The 15,931-nt window shown below is 37.9% G+C and overlaps 1 protein-coding gene across 1 annotated transcript in view; it reads right to left on the bottom strand.

Moving 5' to 3' along the window:
* The window catches only part of LOC149240046 (ER membrane protein complex subunit-like protein (Protein of unknown function DUF106, transmembrane)), a 36,254-nt gene extending 27,527 nt beyond the window's left edge, over positions 1-8,727 (bottom strand). The window contains exons 1-4 of the mRNA XM_089373621.1: positions 8,421-8,727; positions 8,234-8,327; positions 7,866-7,985; positions 7,695-7,743 (exon numbers count right to left, since the gene is read on the bottom strand). Coding sequence (XP_089229747.1) covers positions 7,695-7,743; positions 7,866-7,985; positions 8,234-8,327; positions 8,421-8,572 — 415 coding nt within the window. The 5' untranslated portion in view covers positions 8,573-8,727. The remainder of the gene's footprint in view (positions 1-7,694; positions 7,744-7,865; positions 7,986-8,233; positions 8,328-8,420) is intronic.
* Positions 8,728-15,931: the final 7,204 nt, after the last annotated feature.

The following is a 15,931-nucleotide window of genomic DNA, read 5'->3' as shown; positions in this document are numbered from 1 at the left end:
AAATAGTCATTTTCTGTTTTTGGCATTGACCAGCGTTGACCAAATTTCAGGAAGGGTTTTGACTAATGTTGACCAACCAGAGTTGACTTGTTTGACAGCGTTTTGTGAGGGAAATCTATTTGGGCATGCTGCATTTCTAGGCATAGAAATCAAGCCGTTCCGTATTGTTTGACCAGTGTTGACTGCAGAGAATTGACCACAGATTTGACTTCTGCGTTGACCAAGTTTGGCTGTGATTTTTGGGACTATTTTGGGTTGATTCAGAGAACTGTTGGAGGCCGAGTTGAGTGGGTTTGACCGCATTGTTTTGGAGGTCAAAACTGCCCTGTTGACCAGCGTTGACTTTTCTAGTTAGGGGTCTTTTGCTACTGTTATAAATTATCAGAATTTTTAAATTGTACTATCTCTCTCTGCTAAACTATTGAAGACTAAAAGAAGATTTGATCAAGGGTTTCCCCACATTGGGGTTTGTCCCTGGCTAGTACCACATCTTGTGTCCTCTTGTCTTGGCTTGTCTTCTACTGTTTATGTTTATGTTTATGTTCTATTAGCGTTTTACTTACATGTTTATGTGATTGCTAAACTAAGATTGATATTGGGCTCGTAAAGGAATTGAAGTAAAATTGCTCTAAAGCATAGAACATACCATTGTTGCCTAAAATTAAGATGGTATCAGAGCTGAGGTGAAGACAAAGCCCAAGTAAGAGTGAAAGAGCAATCACCAAAGACATTTGGACAAGGACAAAAGACTCAATGGGTTCCTCATCCTACTTCCCGCCTGAAGACAAGCTCCATGATAAATTTGACTATCATGGATGGAAGATGTCTCTTGATTTGACCTTGGAAGAGAAGGAAGTGATGGATTATGTGCAGGGTAAAATCCCTGAGCCTCCTTCAAATGCACCGGCTGCTGCGAAGACCAAGTACAATAAGGTTGAAGTCAAAGCGAAGAAGATTATCAGGGATTCCACTGACAAGCATCTGGTGGCCTATATCTCCGAATTCTGCATTCTCTGCTCATGCCAAAACGAGGAATAATGTAGGGTCTACAGGTCATTTCCATGGAAAGCCTGGATCTAAGGAAGGAAAGAAGGGCATTTGCTTTGTTTGCAATAAGTTTGGCCACTATGCAAGGGAGTGTCCTAATAAAAGGGATACACCTCGAGATGATGACTATCATAACAACTCCAAGGGCAACTTCAACAACAACAACAACAACGATCAAAGGAATGGCAAGTCCAATGGCAAAGGAAAAAGGAATGTGAGACATCAAGGAGATGGTCGACCCTCCAAAAATCAAAGAACTCGAGGTATGATGAATCCAATGTTGTTAACAATAAGGAAAAGAGTATTATCTTATATCGGCCCTCTCCACTGCCCTCTCCTCCAGACACTTTGGGAAATTGGTTGATTGATAGTGGTGCCTCAAGGCACTTCACCAGATACAAGGAAGCCCTCTCTAATCTGATAGAAAAGGAGACAAACTTGGAGATCATCCTTGGAGACGATGCCACCTATCCCGTGAAGGGAGTAGGGAATGTTACCCTTCAATTGAATCAAGGTAACACTATTCATTCGCAATAAGTACTATATGTACCCGATCTCAAGAAGAACCTAGTGTCCATTTCAGCAATGGAAGATAAAGGATTCAAGGTGGCCTTTATCGATGGAAAGGTACGTGTTTGGAAAAGAAATTTCAAGGATGCTTTTACTCTTGGGTTCAGGTTTGACAGTTTGTATCAAGTTGAAGGAAGTCCACTAGGAGCCATGTATTGCAACACATCTCTACAATCTGAACTATGGCACCGAAGGTTTGCCCATCTTCATTATGAGGCCCTACCCGATGTGAGACGGATAGTGACAGGTATGCCTGAGTTCAAAGCAGAGCATGAAGGTGTATGTCTGGGATGTGCCCAAGGAAAACTTACAAAGGGACCATTCCACTCAAGCAATAGCAAGACCACAGACATATTGCAACTGATCCACTCTAACATATATGGTATGATGCCCGTAAACTCCCTAGGAGGATACTTATATTATCTCACCTTTGTGGATGATTATTCTCGCAAGACCTGGATCTACTTCTTGAAAAGAAGGATGAAGTGTTCACCTAGTTCCAACATTTCAAAGCCTTGATCGAAAACCAGAAAATCAAGATATTGAGGACTGATAATGGGACCAAGTATGAATCCAATGAATTCCAAGATTATTCCAGATAAGTTGGCATTAAAAGGGAGACTACAACGTCATACACTCTCGAGCTGAATGGTGTGGCTGAAAGGAAGAATCGCTCTATTGTAGAAGTTGTCCATGCCATGCTTCATGGGTCAAGGCCTTCCAAAGTTCCTATGGGGTGAAGCTGCAAATACCGTCGAGTATGTTCAAAACCGATGAAGACCTCATCAAGCATTGGACTCCAAGGCTCCCGAAGAAATGTTCACTAGTAAGAAACCCAATGTCTCTCATTTTAGAATTTTTGAGAAGCCCTGTATATTTTCATGTGTCGAAAGAGAAAAGAAGCAAATTGGGTGCATTTGGGAAGAACGGAATCTTTGTGGGCTATAGTGAAAATTCTAAGGGATATAGAATTTATGTGGCTGGTCAAAAGGAAGTTGAGATAAGTCATGATGTCACCTTCGACGAAGACATGGCCCTCAAGAAGATCAACAATCTTCCTATCCTAAGCAAGGACAAAGAAGCTAACACAGGAAATGAGGGTGAAAAAGAGGACGAAAAAATGTCTGATGTTGATGAACCTATGGATCCTATTGATCCACTCCCTCATGAGCCTTCCTCCTCCAAGAGGAGACCCTCATGGCTTAGGGAGACTCTTGAAGATGATGAGAGGCACATTGCACCAAGGGGGACTTTCCATGGAAGCAAGAAGTCGAACAAGTACCAAGAATATTAGACCGCCATGAGCACTATCATTCAAATGAGCCTTCATCATTTGAAGAAGTCGTTAAGCAACAAGTATGGAAGGATGTTATGAATGAAGAATACGAGTCAATTATGAAGAATGATGTTTGGGACGTGGTCCCTAGACCCCAGGACAAAGCAGTTGTCACTTCTAAGTGGCTCTACAAAATCAAGCATGGAGCTGATGGAAGTGTAGAAAAGTTCAAGGCTCGTTTTGTTGCTCGAGGCTTCTCTCAAAAGGAAGGTGTGGATTACGATGACATATTTGCACCTGTTGCCCGATACACCACCATCTGCTCGATCATAGCCCTTGCTGCCTCGCAAGGATGGAACCTACAACAGATGGATGTCAAGATCGCCTTCTTGCATGGTTCAATCAAAAAGGAAGTCTATGTGGAACAACACGAGGGGTTTGAAGTTCATGATTGGGAATCTCATGTATGCAGGTTGAAGAAAGTTCTCTATGGATTGAAGCAAGCACCCCGGGCTTGGTATGAGAGGATCGGTAGCTATCTGATGAAGTCGGGATTCACTAGAAGTGAAGTCGATCCAAACCTTTACTTTAAGGTTGAAAATGATAAACCTCTCATTCTGGTACTTTATGTGGGCGACCTCCTTCTGGTAGGTGCAGACCCTCTCATTCACAAATGTAAGAGGGAGTTGGTTTCTGAATTTGAGATGAAGGACCTAGGACCGATGCACTATTTCCTAGGGTTGGATCTCTGGCAAAAGCCAGGTCAAATTTTCCTCTCTCAAGGAAAATATGTTGTGAAGATATTGGAAAGATTTTGGATGGTGGACTGCAACCCTGTGACTACTCCGATGGAACTTAACTTTAAGAAGTTATGTGGTAGTGCTGCTAGACCTGAATTGGGAACTGCTTCTGAGTATCGTCAACTCATAGGAGCACTGACGTTCTTGGTGAACTCTTGTCCGACATATGCTTTACAGTTAACACATTGATCCAATACATGGTTGAGCCTCATCATATACATTAGATTGCTGCCAAGAATCTTCTGAGATATCTGCGAAGCACAATCACTCATGGATTGAGATACACTGCCAGAAATGTGAGGTTGCATGGTTGTTCTGATGCTGATTAGGCTGGCAGTGTGATGGATCGCAAGATCACTTCTGGATGTTGTTTTTCTTTGGGTTCTGCTTCGATATCCTGGATGAGCAGGAAGTAGAAATCGGTTGCCTTGAGCACCGCCGAGGCCGAATACATAGCTGCTAATATGGCCTCCTGTGACGTTGTCTGGTCGAGGAAGCTCTTTACTGAGTTGTTTGGACATGTGTTGGATACCACCATGATCTTCTGCGACAACCAAAGTGGGATCCGATTGTCAGAGAATCCCGTGTTTCATGATTGCTCCAGGCATATAGATATCAGGTACCACTTTATCTGAGATATGGTACAACGAAGAGCAATAAGGCTCCATCACATTGGGACTGATGAGCAAGTCATTGATATTCTGACAAAGCCCCTGGGGAAGGTCAAATTCTTGGCTTGCGAGAACGACTTGGAGTTGTGGAGAGACCCTCTTATGAGGGTCATGTATGAGATGGACATTGAGCTCTGGGAGCTTCGGGGGGCTTGGGGTACTTCTTGGAGCGGTGAGAAACCATAGGGTGAGTGGTTCAGCCTTCCCCTAGTGGTTTGTTGTGTACAGGGTGAGTGGTTCATCCTTCCCCTGTGATACCCCTTGGCGACATGTGAGCAGGATGAGTGGTTCATCCTTCTCCTGCCAAGACATCCTACCCATGCAGTCTGGGACTCAAGGGAAGTACCTCTCATCTAGCCGATGAGTAGGGAAATGAGGACAGGGACCATAATACTACCGATAAACACATCGTGTACTATCGTACTACCTATGCTAGGATGTCCGATGTTGATCTGGGATCAATGAGAACTGACTTCGGGTCAATAAGAGTGGTATGAGACACTTTCTTTTGATTGGGACTAACTTCGGGTCAGTAGAGAATGGTGTGATACATTCTCTATCACTTCTTCTCCTTCGTAGTTCAGCAGAGCAGTGCATGGATGGCAGAGATGATACAGATTGGCAAATGGATTAGCAAGTGGAGTTCTCCCTAGTTGAGAGGGAGTGTTAAAATTGTTAACTAGGGCCAAACTCCACATGGGTCATCTTATTTGTGACAGCTAATATTTTTCTTGGATTCCTCTCTCCGAGAGGTGTAGGATTGATCTAAAGATCATCCTATTCTGGCATGTACAAATGAAGTTATGAATTAATTTTGATTATGGACAAATTGTCAAGGTCGGCCAGCAAACTCATGTAGGCTCAGAAGCCCAACAATCACGTCTATTCATCCTCAACGCTTGCCTATAAATACATGATGCCTCCTCCTCATTTGTACACACTTCACTTCTCACACATCTCTCTCTCCTCACATGATTGGGTATGGATTTCTGGGCAGCCTATCCACACATGCGAAGAAGAAGATAGTGATTTTTTGTTTTGGGCGTTGACCAGCTTTGACCAAATTTTAGGAAGGGTTTTGACCAGCATTGACCAGCCAACATTGACCTGTTTGACTACGTTTTGATGAGGGAAATCTGTTTGGGCATGCCGCATTTCTGGGCACAGAAATCAAGGCATTCCGTACTGTTTGACCAGCATTGACTGTAGAGAATTGAGCGCAGGTTTGACTTCTGCGTTGACCAAGTTTGACTGTGATTTTCAAGACTGTTTTGGGTTGATTCAGAGAACTGTTGGAGGCCGAGTTGACTGGGTTTGACCGAGCTGTTTTGGAGGTCAAAACTGCCCTGTTGACCAGCGTTTACTTTTCTGGTTAGGGCTCTTTTGCTGCTGTTATAAATTATCAGAATTTGTAAATTGTACTCTCTCTCTGTTGAACTATTGAAGACTAAAAAAAGATTTGATCAAGGGTTTCCCCACATTGGAGTTTGTCCCTGGTTGGTGCCACATCTTGTGTCCTCTTGTCTTGGCTTGTCTTCCACTGTTTCTGTTTATGTTCTATCAGCATTTTACTTACATGTTTATGTGATTGTTAAACTGAAATTGATATTGGGTTCATAAAGAAATTGAAGTAAAATTGCTCTAAATCATAACATACCATTGTTGCCTAAAATTAACAAAAAATCTATATAATGAAGATAGAGAAGCGAGTATAACATCTTTTGCTTGGGCGATTGATGGAAATGTTTAGAAAAATAACAGTAGTTGATTGAGAGCTCAAGGGCTCTCAGTTATCTTAACTAAGGGGTTGATTGGGTAGACAGCCATCCCCCACACTCAATTGCGGTCAGCTGGATCAAAGTTCAGAGCACATCACTTACATTAACGTGCATTTTAAGTGAGTTGCTTTCTACAACTCTGAAGTAAGATTCTCCCAACTTGCTTCTCATGTGGATTATGATACTGATGAAATTTTATTTATTTTTATCAGACAATGGTTATGAATTTATGTGCATAATTCATGATATGATTATCTTTTAAGTTTGAGCCATTAAATTACAACATCCGCTAGAAGATCAGCAATTTGTATCAATATCATAAATACTATGAACCGAGACTTTTCCATTCACGGATGCCCATATATATAAAGCAAGATTTGATGGGATGTCGTGGCATTGGTTCCTCTTCTAGGCATATCTTCAAAGCATATCTTCAAAGACCCTTGCCAATGCAAGCTACAAAGTTGTGTATTAAATATCTGATCTGAAACTTGAAGCATGCAACTTTTCAAAAGCTGCAAATGAAAATTATATACATGGACTGTGCAAAAGAGCCCATCTACAAGCCTGCTGAATTTAAGACATATAATAAACAAGAATAAGATTCTTTCATGTTAAGCCCTCTATTCAATGCTAAAATTTCTCAAATTATTGCATTGTACTTGGGTTTACATCAAAAGTTCTTCCAAAACAGCAATCATTAACAATATCATTCCTATAAAAATTTCTGTGCCATAACTAGCAAAGATAAAATAAAACGGAGTATGCAATAACAAGCACTAAACGGCACAAAGGAAGCTTCATGTTATGCATATGTGCTATGTCGAGGAAGCTTAGTTGACGTACAAGTCAATAAGCACTGTACTCAAGATTGAGTTCTACAATGCTAAATTGTTGTGGGCTTTATAGCTTCTCCTCATCTATACTGTAAAGTTCATAATCATTGTATAAACCTTGGCTCAAGTTGCAAACTACTGTTTAAACTTTGAAGTAGCCAAACCACATTAAAAGGTGAGCTCACTTATCAAAGGGCTCGCTGTCTTTTAATGCCAATCATATGACATATAAAATGAAGATTGTGTATCATCTTAGTATCAGCATCATCCCTCTTCCTTGGACCTTAATTTTACAGTCTGGTTTACAGTAGAACGACAGGTATATATTATTGCCTGCTATGTAAGTGTTAATGAAATTGTTAGTTACTTTCATAATTGGTAATGAGGCTGGAGAATTAGCGTGAATGCTTCCCATTTGAACAACCGAAAAGAATATTCCACATCGTAATTCATTCCAGTAGTTGAGTTACTGTCAAAAATTCCTAATTACTATTTAGTGAACTTGTCAGCATCTGGTTGCTAATTTTATAAATGCAAATGAAAATGGTTTGAAACTTAAAACAGGCATTGCAAATTAGGAAATGAATAGGGCAACTACTCTGGAGTATCATGATGCATAATGCTAATCTGAGATAGGTAGCACGTCAAAACAAAACCAAAAAAAGCTACAATTCAGCAAGCTGTAAAATAAGTACAGTGGGAGAACGATGTTGCACCTGCTACAAATCCAGAGAAAAAGAAGTTGACCCAGGCAAAAGTCAAGGTCTGCAAAAGATCCAAATTTCAGCTCAAATAAGAATGATGCCATGTTAACGGCAGAAGCAAACAAATTCAGTCCTGAAGACTGGCTATCCTGCGTTCATGGGCAAAGAGAGAAATTCCAATACCTGAGGTATAATCATGGACAAGTTCTTCTTCATCATATCCATTGCCATGTTTGGATCAGTAAACATCTGGGCTTGCATATTTTGTGCCTGGCCTTTTGGGACATGTAGAAGCCCATTCTCCTGAAAACACAAAAAATAAAGCATTCATATTAATCTGATGTCGAGGGACCTTCCACATATTCCCAGATCCAACCTCAATTGATTCGCGCCCCGTGATTTTTAGGGGTTCAAAGTCCGCATATATTTTGTCAAATTCTGTTTTGTTTGTGCAGAGGCAGGTTTCAGGGTCGATGCCTATAGGGTAATGGGTAAAACAAAATAGCTATTGGGCAATCGATAAAATAAGAGAAAGCATATACCGAAGATACCTCATTGTTGTAGTAAGTCCGACGTGCCCGAAAGGACCTTCCGGGGATCAAAGCGGCCGCAGCCCTCAAATTCCTGACTCTCATAACCAATTGCCTGCGCTCCACTAAATCCAAAACCCTTAGCTTTCTGACATTGAAAACACAAAATCTGAAAAACCACAATGAATCGAGAGCTTTTATTACTCACCCTTCCTTGACAATTTTAGGGTCGGGCAGCTGCGACGATCTCATGAGCTTCGACACGAAATAGCGTAAGATGCCTATCAGTACCATGACCACAGACAATGGCACCAGTACCCAGTTTCTGATCGCGGTGTCCAGAACCAAATCCTCGGCCATTGTCACAAATCACTGCGACTCGCACTCAGTTCGCAAGAGCGCAAAATCTTCCCAAGTCAAATTTATGACAACCGAGGGCTTTCGGTTTTCTTTGTGTCGATTTCTATTTTAAATTAAAAGCATGTTAGGGGGAGTTCATGGCAATATGACAACCCCACTGTCATGTAAGTGGTTCATGTCCAACTTTTATGAAGGAATTTTTATGGGATGACTTTAAACGTTTTTCAATTTGGATGTTTTCAATCAATTTTACATCTAGGGTTGGGTGGGATGTGTAATCTCTATAATTAGATCATAAAAAAGGGAAAATTCATCGTGGAGAAAAAAAAATGTTGGATTAGTATTTTTTTTAATTAGATTTGTTGTTTTTAATTGTAAAAATATATTTATGGTTTAAAAAAGAAATTGTAATTTCAAAAATTAAAATTTATAATTTGAATAGTTATAAATTTTTGGGGAAATAAAGGAAAAAGAATAAATGATGATAAAAGAGCAAAATTATAATATGTTTAGATCATGTTATTATGATCTATTTTTCAAGAACATTAATTTTTATTATATTTTGAAAAAATCATAAATATAAAATAATAATAATAATTGAGTAAGAATGGGTGATATAGTGATTTGATTAAGTATATTTATACAATAAGCTAATTTTTTTCTTACTAGTTTCTATGTCGTTGTTTTTAATTAAAAAATAGCAAATATGTTGTTGGCAATCAAAGGAATAATTACTCTCCCAAAAGACCTTAAAAGTTCATTGTGAAGATGTTTCTAGGATTAGTGGCAATACTCTCGAAGAAACCTTTGTTGTCATTTCTTTTAAGAGCATTATGTTGTTTTTGACAATTATGAACAACACAATGTTATAATCGTATGACAATTACATACCTTTAGAGGTTGTAATGTGATCCTAGATGAATGGTGTATAAGAGGGTGCATCATTGTCACTAGTAAAGTATTAGTACTTACACTAAGAATGGGTGATATAGTGACTTGATTAAGTATATTTATATAATAAACTAATTTTTTCTCTTACTAGTCTCTATGTCGTTGCTTTTAATAAAAATAGCAAATATGTTGGCAATCAAAGGAATAATTACTCTACCAAAAGACCCTAAAAGTTCATTGTGAAGATGTTTCTAGGATTCGTGGCAATACTCTCGAAGTAACATTTGTTGTCATTTCTTTTAAGAGCATTATGTTGTTTTTGACAATTATGAACAACACAATGTTATAATCGTATGACAATTGCATACCTTTAGAGGTTGTAATGTGATCCTAGATGAATGGTGTATAAGAGGGTGCATCATTGTCACTACTAAAGTATTAGTACTTACACTGACATTTTCTTCTCTTAAATAATCTACTTGTGATGTTATGTAGGGTATATGGATCTTCATTGGCCACCAACACCTCAATTACATCTATGTATCCCAATAAAATTGTAAGAATGCATCTATGACATTCATTATTATGTTATGTGTTATTTAATAAATATGTATACTAGTATAGATCCATCTTAAGCACGGATCTAACATGAGCCGAGAGGAATCAAATTTCTTTAGGTGCAAACTTTTTTTTACAATGTGTAATTTTTCATTGTTTAAATTGTATTTTTGAATGTTATATAGAGTAGATAACCTAAATGTGTAAGTCTAAAAAATCTTTGTTGGATTTCGACAAAAAAAAGATATACCTAAAAAACACTAAACTATAAAATATTGAGACCACTTCAAATGTTTTAACCATAAAACTTATTTTTTTCAATAGCTTTGTATGATATATACATATTTTTTCTAAAACAATATATAATATATACATAGTTGACATTCAAATATTTTACATAACATGTGCATCAAGACATTTTATGAGCATACATTAAAAAAAAATTGTTGTTAATTTATTTTTAGCCCACATTAAATATTTTATTATTATTATTATTATTATTATTATTATTATTATAATAATATATATATATATATGTATATATATATATATATATATATATAGTTAAAAAAAAATATTTAATGATATATATATATATATATATATATATATATATATATATATATATATATATATATATATATATATATATATATATATATATATTATATATATATATATAGTTAAAAAAAACATTTTAATGATATATATATATATATGAAGTCGATATTGACATAAATTAGTTAATGTCGATGTTTAAATAGTTTATTTAAATCTTGTGTGGAAATATTTTTGAAAGTTACACATTTTTTTTTAGTTCTAATTACTTTACATGAAATTATATTACATCATATGGGCAACTAAAACATACATAACATATTCATTTTTTTTAATTATAGATGACATTGCTTTTCTATTTAGAGAATATTTTATTTTAAATTTAAGAGGTGTTAGAAAATCGGAAAGGCGGAAATATTTTCTTATGTTGATAATTTCTTGTGATATATTTGAAATCTTATTAACTTTCTTGTGTTCTTCTTTTATCTTTGTTTCATCAAGCAATTATCAAACGCAAAACATGAAGATCAAAGGCACCAGATGTAGGTACTTTGCCAGGGCTAAAACCCCTCCATAGGAGAAAAACCAAACAAACTCTTCCACTAGAAAATTCAAGTTGAGATATACTAAGACCCTAGACCCAAAGACCTTCCTCCTCCACCAAGTCATCCTTCCAATACGATTATGCAAACTTCAGTAGTCCCTTCTTACCCAACAACTTCAGCCCAGCAAAAACCCAGAATTTCAGCCCCCAGCAAATCCATTCATCCCATCTATATTACTGCAACTTCGACCCTTTTAGCAGTTCAGCAGCTTCACACGTGAGAGAGAGAGAGAGAGAGAGAGAAAAAATTTCGACTTCTTGTCCTTGATTGAGACCTCCTTCTCCTTCGCTAGCCCTTTCCACCTTCTTCCTTGAATTTCACACTTTGTATTGCCCCCAACAACTACAGATCGAACTTGGTGAGTGAATGCTCCAAATGGGGTCAAGTTGTTGCCTTTATATAGAAGATTATACCCCTTAGTTAGGTCGACTTGTCCAATTTGAGGCCAACTTTGTGGAGGAGACCTAATTGAACTATTTTCATTAAAATAAATTTATTTCTTGACAAATGAAGCCCAAGAAGGGTCTTTTACATTATGACATGGACAAGGACACTTGACATAAACCTTATAAGCCTACAATGGAGGCTTTGACCTAAAAACCATTGACCCAAGCATGAAACTCATGCTTTAATAAGTCAATTTATTAATAAAAATTATTTTTCTTTCTTTTGGCAAATACATTTTTTTTAACCAAAATGAGTATTGTTTTTATATATATAAATCGTGCCCGTTCACGTGCAAAATCGAGATTTTACATCATATTTTCGAGCCTATTAAGGGCTTTTGATACATCAATTGTTCCACATGTTGGGTGTGGAGCCTGATTATCTTTTGTATTCAAAGGTATCGCCACGTTGGACCCCAGTTCGTAATGGGGCAGCAACGCCGCCCGTAAAATATTCGCTGCAGAGGGGGTCCGGGGGGGGGCAGCGCCCCCGAAGCTAAGAACAGATGTAAAATTGCCCTGTAAAATGTTGTAATTTCGTAGTCAATCTGGGCCGTTCATTAGGTGGAGATCTGACGGTAGAAGTTATGTTTAATTTAGGGCTTTTTTTGCCCTAGAAGGCAACCCCTCACTATATATGAGGGAATTGTATTACATCTATGTATATCTGTATGGCTATAAAATCGACATAACGGAAATAGTAAATATATACATTTATAGTGTGTCATTCAAAAACATTTTGCATAAATAGAGTGAGAGAACAGACTATTATTCCATTGGTGTTGGATTGTTCAGATCCAGGCCAGTGAATTCTTCTTCCTTGATCTTGTTTCTCTCCTCCATCTTGAGGTTCAATTGTTCAATTTGTTGACGCAACGCATCCACCTCGTCTTCCAATTGTCAGATGCACTCCTTCTTTTCCAATTGTTGCTCCTACATGGCCAGAGTCTCAAATTGTTGTTGTTGGATATATCGCTGCAGAATTTCCAAACCTTCCTGAATCACCAAATGTTCCTGCACACAGTCATTGCAGGCATGCCTGTTGTTGTCGCCTTCTCAAGTTTTTCCCTCCCTCAACCCCCCCGTCCTAGGCCTATGGCGGCCCCAGGAGTTGGACAAAGAGTTGTCCTTTGTTATATTGCTATGCAAGCTCATGATTTTGTCTAGAATGCCACAAACCCACGACTCTAATATCCTACAGACCCCCAACTCCAAAATTCCCGTGAAGATTTGCTCTAGATCCCCCACCTGACTCTACTTATCCTCACAATTCGTGGCCTCACTCAGACAACTAGCATGTTGTAAATCACACGCAGAGGTAAATCAACACCCAGATTCCCTTTGCGACAGCAAACTCCGCTAAAGACCCCTTTGAAGGTCATCCCTTTGACCCAAAACTCGCAACAGATGCTCAGAGACCCCAGCTTCAGCCGTCGGGCCTTTGCATAGGCCACCTGAGCTAAGATTGACCTTAAACCATAATAACAAATCAAATTATTACTCCTCAAAATAAAAGTTGTAGGTCTTGATATTGATGTTGTACTGGAGATCAGTAACTCATGGAGTTGAGAACCCCATGCTCCTCCTTAATTTCCCAGCTAACAACCTTAATTTGTCAGCTCTTCTCATGGTCATTCATCCTCACCCACACTTTCTTCCCACGAGCAGCCAGAAAAATTTTGAGCAGTGGAAATAAATGTTTCTCCGAATCTCCCATTAACTTGCCTTCACTTGTACTGGAACGTTGGCCTTTGCAACATAATTCATGTCATGGGGATTGGATTCCCATGTTGTGTGATCTCCTAATCCCATGTGTAGTACCATCATGAAGGACACAAACATGTTGTTGTAGCAGACAAATATTACCAATGCCACAAGGCACAAGGATAGTTCAGGCCAAGCAAAGTATGATGGGACAGGGACCAGGAAGCGGGAGGCTAAAAGAAAAGGGGGAGGGGCTATATTGAAATGGAGAAGAGGAGGAATGATAAGAAAGAGAGGTTTAACAGGATGAGAGGAAGATAGGTGACAGAGGATAGGGAGGAGAGGTAATAAAGGAGACGAGGGGACGGGGAGGAAGGGGCTGGGGGGCCAAAAAGAGAGAGAATGAAGCTAGGGGGGTAAGGAAAGCATAAATGCAACTAACCTTGACAAATCCAACTTGTTGGTACTTTCTAACCTCTTGGATGAGCTAGGAATGTCATCCTCAGACCAATAGTTGAAACCCATGAATAAGATTAGAGAATGCATATCGTTTCCTCTACCTCATTCACTATACTTTTTTCTACATTCAACTCCCAAGTCAATTTTTCTTGCTTATATGCTTCCTGGTTATTCCCTCTTAGGATATGAAAAAATGACACAAAATCAAATAAGGGAATCATCCCTTGGGATCTCTTAATAATTTTATTTAGGTTCATGTTTTCTGTCGCTGAAATATAGTTCATATGCTTTATGATCAACATTGAGTCTCCTAAGACCTGGATCTTTCTGATGCCCTTTTTTTGAGCCCATGTTAGACCGAGAAACAAACCATAAGCTTTTGCTTGATTGTTTGTCTTCCTACCCAAGCCCCAAGCATATCTGTCTTCGATGATTCCTTCGGGATTAATGAGAATCCCTCCCCCTCCTACCACCCCAACTTTTGACAAATACATTACATCATGACTCAAATACAATTATGGAGAATTACATTAGCTACATTCTTCAACTCTCCCTCTTAATTAAGGTAGGTATTAATAATTACATACTTACATAAGTACATGGAATATCTTGAAGTTATATGCTTTATGAAGAGTCATAGCACACGCAATGCTACATATTAGATACTTGACCAGGGTACTCTAATCAGGTGGGACTAAGATGGGCTCAAGATTTAGCCACTATAGGTACCATCGGGCTTTTAAGCTCTACCACCAACCTAGGGATCTAAGTGTGCATCCAAGGTCAGAGATCCATGACCAACGCAACCCTCCATACTTCAGGATCTAGACATCAACACATAGGCTGGCCAGATGTCCTCCCAAGCATCTTTCCATAAGACACTTCATCTCTCCTAATCAACTAAATTGGATATATCCACTGATCCAAGCATGCTTCAAACGTTCAATCTTTTATGGAGAGATCATGCACAATCACAACCCCAATCAGTAAACTTATATATATATATATATATATATATATATATATATATATATACAACTAAACGCAAACCCTCAGGATCCTTAATCATTCTAATGCTACTTATATCATCTTCAATATTATCAGAAGTTTTCCTTTTCTATTTCTTCAATAACACCAAACATAGTCTCGGTACTTCTCAATTCTTTTGTTTATAACTTCATGAATCATGAACATTCATCTATAGTACTTTCATTCATTCAATTCCATTATTAATTCAAGGTATTCATTATGATTGTCATAATATGCCCTCTCTCTCAACTAGGGAGATATACCCTCTCTTCTATCCAGGCTCCCTCCTAACTTAGGGAGATTAACAACTTCATAACTTCGGAGAAACTTCATTCTTTCAAGGCTTCATTTCTTTCTTAAGGAATCAAGGTTATCTTGATCATCTTCATTCTTATATCTTCCTTTATCATGCTCATCATTATCATCTTCAACTTATGAATATCTTGAAGATTATGTACCTACAAATCTCCAACATCGAGCATAACCAAATACAAATATACAAGAGCGTGAAGACAATTGTAATACGTTTATTATGTCATTACAATGGAACCATCAAAACATTAAAACTTTAGACATCAACTACCTAAACCTGGTTAGGTTCATAAGGGACACATATTTTTATATATTAGACTTCAACTTCTTGCCAGGCTTTTGTCATAAGCCCTAGACTACATCTTCAAGACATAAAGCCTTAGATATCACTAATTCAATAATAATAAAATCATAGTACAATATATCTAAGGTTTTAACAATATGCTTTTAGAATTGCATGTGAGACTCTACTAGGGTTTTGTTACAAACCCTATATTTCACAAACTAAAACATCAACACACACACACATGTATGGTTTCATAATCATTCCTTAGTATTTCACAACAATATCTACGAGGTAAACATTAATACATCAAAGTCAGATATACAATAATTTCATCATACTAGGCTTTTTAGCATATAGACGAATATACACCTATGGTTTTATTCCTAGGATCTTACTATAACGATTGCAAAGGATTTGTTCATAAACCCAAATTTACCAAACCCTAAGGTTTGAACAACAAACCCTAACTTATCAAGATCTAAGGTTTCAGTTTACAAATTTTACAATAACA

The sequence above is a fragment of the Pinus tabuliformis genome, chromosome 8, assembly GCF_031772625.1.
Source record: "Pinus tabuliformis cultivar Carrire ecotype Pingquan chromosome 8, CPIR1, whole genome shotgun sequence".
Classification (NCBI taxonomy): Eukaryota; Viridiplantae; Streptophyta; class Pinopsida; order Pinales; family Pinaceae; genus Pinus; species Pinus tabuliformis.
The sequence above is the reverse complement of the archived record's forward strand: the minus strand, read 5'-3'. Positions and strand labels throughout refer to the sequence as shown.